An 8,075-nucleotide genomic window follows, 5' to 3' on the forward strand; every position below is an offset into this window, starting at 1 on the left:
ATATGGTTTTCTGTGGGTGAGCAGATGGAGACTACAGAATGGCATATGTTCTGTATCAGAAACTAGAGCTGATGTGGTCTATCCAATGCAGTCTTCTGAATCAGCACCCCAAATAGCCAATCTGAATCTAAAGTTGACCAAAAACTGATTTGTAACCCTTTTGGTACTAATGTTGGAGAATGGTTCCTGGTCAAAGTGGTCCCTGGTCAAATGGTCCCTGGTCAAAAATGGTTGGGAACCACTGAGTTAAACAGACACCCTAGCTTCTTAAGATGGTCCTCATAGAGTTTGGTTTCCAGACATTGAATCATTTTAATGGCCCTTCTCTGGACCTGTTCCAGCTTATCCATATCCTTATTGAATTGTTTTGTCCAGAAGTAGACACAGGGTTATTTCAGGTGATGACCAACAGAACAGAGAAGAAGAGGACTATGATTTTCTTTCTACTACTGATGCAGCCTAGAATCATATTGGCCTTTTTAGCTACTATATCACACTGTTGACTCAAGTTCAGCTTGTACTACACTGAGACTCCAAGATCCCTTTTAAATGGACTATTTCCAAGCCAAGTGTCACCTGTCCCATATCAGGGCATTTCATTTCTTCTCTCTAAGTAAATGTAGTAAGCTGATGAGTGGGATTCAGCTTAGCCAAGTGGACTGAGATGTCTCAGTCCATCTGTGCCAATGCTGGGACCATTGGAGTCCAACCAGTCTAGGATCAGGGGAAGGGAGGCTCAAATGCCTCCAATAGAAGCCAGGATTGCCTTCTTTTTTCCATGACGATATTGGGAAACATAGCCGCTTGAGGCCCAAGTATCTGGTGACCCCAGGAGTCCTTCCTCATGATTTTTTTTTCTATTTCTTTCTCATTGTTGTCTGTGCTGAAAGGTGATGATGCTTTGAGCCGATTGCGTTGTAAAAACCAACCAGCCCAAAGGCATTGACTTGAAGGCAATGGATTTGGAAAGCAGTTCGCCAAGCCTTTAAGATCAGGCCTCAACCCATGCTTTGGTTGGCGCTGTGGATTGCAGAGAGGGGTGATGGCTTTTGGTTTCTTTTTCTTTTTCTTCTCTTGTCGTTTGAGACTCTAAATGTTGGACTTACGTTGCCCGCTCTTCCCTTTTTCTTACACCTTACCCTACTAAAGGAGGAAATCTTGATTGGTAAGTGGATGCTAACCGCAAGGCGAGAGGGGCTTTGTTACTAGCGGTCACTCAAACAATTAAAAAAACCTATTAGCTATACCTTCTCCGAGGGGAAAAACACACAAAGCAATATGTCTGCCTTTTTTCTCCAGAGAGCCTTTTGCTTTTTCATTAGGTTTTTGTTTCAGTTTTTTTTGTTACTTGTCGTCGTTTTCCTTGATTTTCTCCTTTTTTCCCTCTCCCCTATGATTATTTTGTTTATAAAGGTTTGTTGGCTTGTTTCCTTTATTTTTTAATTTATGTCATTCCTAAATATTGGTTTGGAATGGATGTGGTAGTCTTCCCATCTCCTCCTTCACAAGGACACCTTTTTATATACAGATATATTGATATATATATATAAAAATGGAGATAATTGTATATAGGGCACAATCCAGCCAATGTGAAGTCCTGATAGTTACAGCAAAGGAACCAGAGGTGGTTGGATTCCCATGTGCCCCATTGTCAGGAATGATGGGAGCTGTAGTCCAACCTCATCTCGTTCTGTATATTTACTCCAGTGGTTCCCAATCTGAGGTCTGTGGACCATCAGTGGTCCACAGGAACTAAAATATGGTCTGCGACCTCACTGTTACTACACCATTGCAACAAGAGCGACTGGTCTCCCGAAACACTCTTATAGTGCAGAGGCTTATTAAATATGGTTTTCTGTGGGCGAGCAGATGGTGACTATTGAATTGGGTACCACTGGTTTACTCAAAAGTAGATCAGATTTACCCAATGCAGCAAAATGAAACTCAACATCCAATTCAGTCTGATGCAAACTGGAAGCAAGTCCCATGGTATTCATTGGGATTTTAATTCTCGTATTAATGTAAGCTGATAAATGCTCAAATAAGAATATAGGATTGCAGCCTTTGGATCACATACCCTTAAAAGCGGTGTGGATTCACGTGGAAAATCATGTTAATGTCTGATTAAATCTCTCCCACTGAAACCAATGGGGTGCAGAAGCGCTTCACTTTAGCTGGATTGTGCTCATAGGATTTTTGTTCTGGTTTCTTTTGATTTCTAAAACATGTGTCTTTTTTCCCTTTTTAAAAAATAAAAAAGATATTTCTTTTTTTCTCTTTCTTTCTTTTTTTCTGTTCTAATGAAGACAAGGTTTTGGTTTCCTAGTCTGCTTTGATTTCTGACTTTTTTTAACAAACCCTTTAATTCAAGATGGATAGCATGCTTATAACTTCTTTGCATGATGCCTTTTTTAAAACAAAAAAGAAAGAAACTCCCAATTCTATCCACGGGGAAAAGAAAAAGACATTTTCTTCTTTCTTTCAGGGAGATGTGGGTATTTTTTTTCCTTTGTCGTTCTGGCCTTTCTTTCTTTGTTTCCTTTCTTCCTTCCTCTGTTCCTCCTTCCTTCCCTCCTGCCTTTCTTTCTTTCTTTCCTTTGATTACAGACTGTGCACCATAATGGTTTTTAAAACAATAATAAGAATAAAAACTGGTTTATTTGTCAAATGAAATAGACATAAATAGATAGAGACAGGCAATGCTAACATGCACTCCCTTAATGCTGACTAGATATAGATATAGATATAGATGTGTGTATATGTGTGTGTGTGTATTGTATATATCTTTCTCTATTTTAAACGCCGGCCAAATGGCTCTTTTGCTTGCAGATTTCAAAGGCTGGAGTTTCTATTGACCTTTCTCAAAAAGCAGAGGGTCAGCTTGTCCAGTTAGCCAAAGGCAACAGAGATCCCCGTGAATACGACTCGGGGAATGACACCGCCTCCCCTCCATCCGCTCGGACAAGTGCTTCCAGGTCAAAGGCCAGCGAAGAAGCCAACTGCCCAGTCCCCGATGGCTTTGACCGGACCTTCTCTCCTGGGAAGGCCAATGGTGGGAGCACCTCCGATTCTGGCAATTCCTTCACCAGCTGCCTCTCCCGGACCAAAGGAGCAGCCTTGGGCGATCCAGCCCCATCTCCACAGATCCAAGAGAAAGCTCAAAGGTGAGCCTGTGCTCTTTGCATGGATCTTCACTGCAGAATTCATGCAATTTGACACCCCGTGAGCTGCCATGCATACATGCATTAGAATCCTAGTTTGACAAGGCTGCTCATGAGTACAAGTATTTCGCCAAATGGCAGCTTCCAGGATTCCATTGCATTGAGCCAAGGCAGTGAGTCTGACTTGATTAATCTATGGTGTATTGTATATACTCATGTAGAAATCAATCTCATGTATAATTCTATCTCATGTATAAGTCTATCTCATGTATAAGGGCTTCATAAGGGCAAGGGGAAAGCAGGGGAAAGCAGAGAGAACTGTCTTACCCTGTTCCCTCCCGTCTTTCCCCATCTTCTGAGATGGCCAGTAGGCTTGTGCACGGATCTCTTTTGGCCGTTTTCCTTCAACCAATCTGGCTTCTTCGGCTGGCAAGGGCCGAGCCATCACAGATTCCTGTCCATAACGGGACCACGTGGCAGCCAATCATGGCTCCTCCTCCCTATTCGGCATCACAGTTGCATCTTGGATTCCGTGTATTGTTTGGCTTGGCCTCTCTCTTGAATCTTTTTGGTTTTCCTTTATTTTCTTTTTTATTTATTTAGTGGGACTTACTGGGAGTTGGGAACGTATGGGAGGGGTGGGTGGGGTTCACCCACACATTTGGGGTCTTGGGGAGTCACCCTTTTAGCTTCTTTTTCTCCTCCCCTCCTCTCCTTCAGAAAATATTTCTAAAAGAAAATTATTATTAATAATAATAATAGTAATCCCAGAAAACAAAAAGAAAAACCTCATTCTCAGAAAACTACTACCATTATCTCTCCCCTAGAGTAGAAAGTAGAAACAGCTTTAAGGAAGCATTGAACCCACAGAAAGCTGTGAGGAGGGGAAGGGCACCACTCCAGGCAAGGCAAAGAGAGGGCTTTTTAAAGGAAGCCCAGAGAGATAGCTCCAGATCAACCACTCTTTCTTCCCTGGGAAGTAGGAAGCCTCCTTAAAATGCCTTGGAAAGCTGTGTGCAGGGAAAGATCGGGGGCCCTGTCTCCTCTAGTCTCCTCTAGAGTAGAAAGAAGCAGTTTTAATGAAGCATTACACCCGGTCTCCTCTACAGACAGAAGGGAAAGGATCACAGAAAGAATGGTATGATGCTTTTAATCCAGGTCTTAATGAAGGATATAAGGACAAACAATGCCTAAAATGACAGAAAGGGGAGCCTGGGAAGTCCTGCCCATAATGAGCTAGATAGGGTGCTTTCTTAACCCGGTCGCTGAAACACAGGCTCCCTTGAAGGGAAAAAAGGAAAGGGTGCCAAGAAGGGTACTTTCTTAATCCTGTTACTGAAATCCAGGTTCCCTTGAAGAGAGAAACGGGTCCAAGGAATGGAAAGGGGAGGCCTTGTAAATTCCCCATTGCCACCAATGAGCTGGATCTTACCGTATATTTTGGGTGAGGACCAAAAAAAGTTATCTGGGAGGCACACAAAAATTAATATGGGGTCAGTGGAATCCAGCCAGCAGAAATGGATTGAGTTTCAGCTAAAATGAACAAGCCTAATGTTCTTTCCCACGTTCTTTCTCTGTCTTTTACCTACTTTCCCCTGCTTTCTCAGGTTTGAAGTCAGGTGGATTTCTGGCTCCATTTCCATGCGCTGCAGAAATGGAGTCCCTCCACAAGTGCCCTTGCGTCATGTGATGGCCTCTGTGGGGTTCCCGTGGGGCTTCATTTATGAAGCACATAGAAACAGAGCCAGAAGTCTATCTGATGAAATCCTAACTCTATCTTATATATAACCCTACAGAATGTTTTGGAGGCTATATTACCGATTTTGATGTAACTCATGAAGAAGCCAAGGGATGTTTGACAGTGAGGGAAAAGCACCAATGCCACCTAAGGGGATACAGGATTTGGACCGTAAACATCCAAGCTTTATCTTTAAAGTGGTTTCGGTGACATTGGAGGAGGAAAGTAATTTGCCTTTCCCATACAGGTAGAAAAATTATTGACCACCAAACAAGAAAAGGGGAGCCATAAAGCTTCCTGATCTGAATTGAAAGGATCACCACTAGAGTGAGCTGGAGAATTTCGTTTTGCAACCCTCTTGTCCAGCTCCTGAATAACATTCCTGGACATGCCTTGTGTCTTTCCAGAGAAACGCCATTACAATTGCTCAGCCATTCTGAGAGGAAGAAAGCCAGCCTCGTCTCAGCCCCTTTCAATCGCTCTCCACTTAGTCCTTGTGTCCGGAACACGTCCTCTTCAAGCCGGTCATCTCCAGAGTCTAGCCAGTCCCATTCATCTTACCACAAGGCCAGTCCAAGGTCATCCCATAGCAGATCCTGTTCATCGGATACAAGGTGAGTTCACGGCTGAGTGAAAACAGGAAGGACTCCATTTCCAAAGTGAACATCCCATAGAACAGGCAGTCCAAAAAATAGACTTAAATGATGACACAGAAGAAAGTTTGGAATGTGGCATGCTGTACTTTTATTTATTTTTTCCATTGGTTTTTGAATGCATCATGAACTTGGAAACTCTAAGTCCTGCAGTGCAATCCTATGGTCAGTATCCAATGGAAATCAACCATAAGCACATTTGAATTTAATCTTTAACCCAAATGGATCCATCTCAGTCTGGTTTCAGGCCTGTCTATGGGATAGAGATGGCATTGGTCGTCTTGGTGGATGATTTACAAAGAGAGCTAGATGGGGGAATGTGTCCCTGCTGGTTCTCCTGGACCTCTCGGCGGCTTTCAACACCATCGACCATGGTATCTTTCTGAGCCATCTCTCTGGGATGGGGCTTGGGGACACTGTGATACTGTGGCTCTGGTTCTTCCTGAAGCGTCGGACCCAGAAGGTGGAGCTGGAGGACTCCTGTTTGACTCCCTGGCCTGTGGCCCCTCAGGGTTCAGTTCTGTCCCTCATACTGTTTAACATTTACATGAAACCTCTGGGAGAGATCATCCAGAGTTTTGGAGTTCAGTGTCAAATTTATGTGGACGACACCCAACTCTATTATTCCTTTCCACCAAATGCCAAGGATGCTGCCCTGCCCCTAAAACAATGCCTTTCATCAGTGATGGACTGGATGAGGGCTAATAACTTGAAATTAAATCCAGACAAGACAGAAGTACTCCTGGTCAGTCGGAAGGTGGATCAGAGTGTGGGATTACAGCCTGTGTGGGATGGGGTCGCACTCTCTCTGAAAACACAGGTGCGCAGTCTGGGGGTTCTTCTGGACTCATCGCTGAGCCTGGAACCCCTGGTGTCAGCGGTGGCCAGGAGCACCTTTGCACAATTAAAGCTTGTGCACCAGCTACGCCCATACCTTGAGACGCCTGATCTGCCCATGGTAGTCCACACCTTAGTCACATCCCGTTTGTACTACTGCAACGCTCACTATGTGGGGCTGCCTTTGAAGATAGTTCAGAAGTTTCAACTGGTTCAGAAACCAGCAGCCAGGTTACTAACTGGAGCCCCATACAGGGAGAGATGCACTCCCTTGTTGCGGCAGCTCCACCGGCTGCTGGTCTGCTTCTGGGCTAAATACAAAGTGTTGGTCATTACCTTTAAAGCCTTAAATGGCTCAGATCCAGGCTATTTGACCAATCACATCTCCTCTTACAAACCAGTTAACGAAGGGGGGCCTGCTCTCGGTCCCACCCCCATCTCAAATATGGCTGGTGGGAACGAGGAAACAAAGACAGCCCCCTCCCTCCTCTTCTTCAAAATACAACTGAAGACTCATTTTTGCTCACTAGTATATGGAAGGGAGGAGGACTAGATAATGAGAGACCACTATCTGACCTCTGGTTTGAGACCTATTACTGTATTTGGTCTCTGTCAATCTATGTTAGCCCACCTACCATCTCTGACCATACAATCAACTTTGTGAACCTTAGTTGGCCCCTGTAAAGTAATTTTGGATGTTTTATGTTCAGATTTAATGCCATTATATAATTTTTGTTTGATTATATTTTGTTTGATTTATTGATGTTAGGTTCTCATCTTGTACTCATATGTGGGATTATTATGTTGGTGTTTGTTTGTTTTATGAAGACATTGGATGTTTGCCTTTTCGCATGTTGGAATCCACCCTGAGTACCCCCAGGGAGATAGGGCGGAATATAAATAAAGTATTATTATTATTTTACTGACACAAAAACACATTATGTCACAGCAAACACGATCTATATGCTGGATTTCATATCGCAAAATCAAACACTTCCCAAGCATTTAGGACTGTGTGATGTATTTTCAAATGATGCACGCAGATCCAAGTCAGGTGGCCTTTTGCAGTTGACAGATCATGATTTTGTCAATGTTTATTGTTTCCAAATGTCAGCTGAGATCTTTTGGCATGGCACCCAGTATGCTGATTACCACTGGGACCACCTGGACTGGTTTATGCCAGAGCCTTTGCAGTTCGATTTTGAGGTCTTGATAACGGCTGAGTTTTTCCTGTTGTTTTTCCTCAATGTGACTGTCACCTGGTATGGCAACCTCAATAATCCAAACTTTTTTCTTTTCCACAATCGTGATGTCTGGTGTATTGTATTCCAAAACTTGTCCGTCTGGATTTGAAAGCCCCACAGTATTTTTGCGTGTCCATTTTCCACTACCTTTGCAGGTTTATGATCTCACCAGTTCTTTACTACTGGCAGATGGTACTTGTGACATAAGTTCCAATCAATCATTTGGACCACAGAGTTGTGCCTCTGTTTGTAGTCTGTCTGTACAATTTTCATGCAGCAGCTGAGGATATGATCAATGATTTCATCAGCTTCCTTGCACAGTCTGCATTTTGGATCATTAGCTGATTTTTCGATCCTGGCCTTAATTGCATTTGTTCTGATGGCTTGCTCCTGGGCTGCAAGAATCAGGCCTTCTGTCTCCTTCTTCAGGGTTCCGTTTGTG

At 43.5% G+C, this 8,075-nt stretch overlaps 1 protein-coding gene across 1 annotated transcript in view; it reads left to right on the forward strand.

Moving 5' to 3' along the window:
• SRRM4 (serine/arginine repetitive matrix 4) overlaps positions 1–8,075 on the forward strand; it is an 89,606-nt gene that overhangs the window by 74,433 nt on the left and 7,098 nt on the right. Inside the window, exons 9-10 of the mRNA XM_060785415.2 lie at positions 2,830–3,164; positions 5,307–5,513. Coding sequence (XP_060641398.2) covers positions 2,830–3,164; positions 5,307–5,513 — 542 coding nt within the window. The remainder of the gene's footprint in view (positions 1–2,829; positions 3,165–5,306; positions 5,514–8,075) is intronic.

This window comes from Anolis sagrei, chromosome X (genome assembly GCF_037176765.1).
Source record: "Anolis sagrei isolate rAnoSag1 chromosome X, rAnoSag1.mat, whole genome shotgun sequence".
NCBI lineage: Eukaryota > Metazoa > Chordata > Lepidosauria > Squamata > Dactyloidae > Anolis > Anolis sagrei.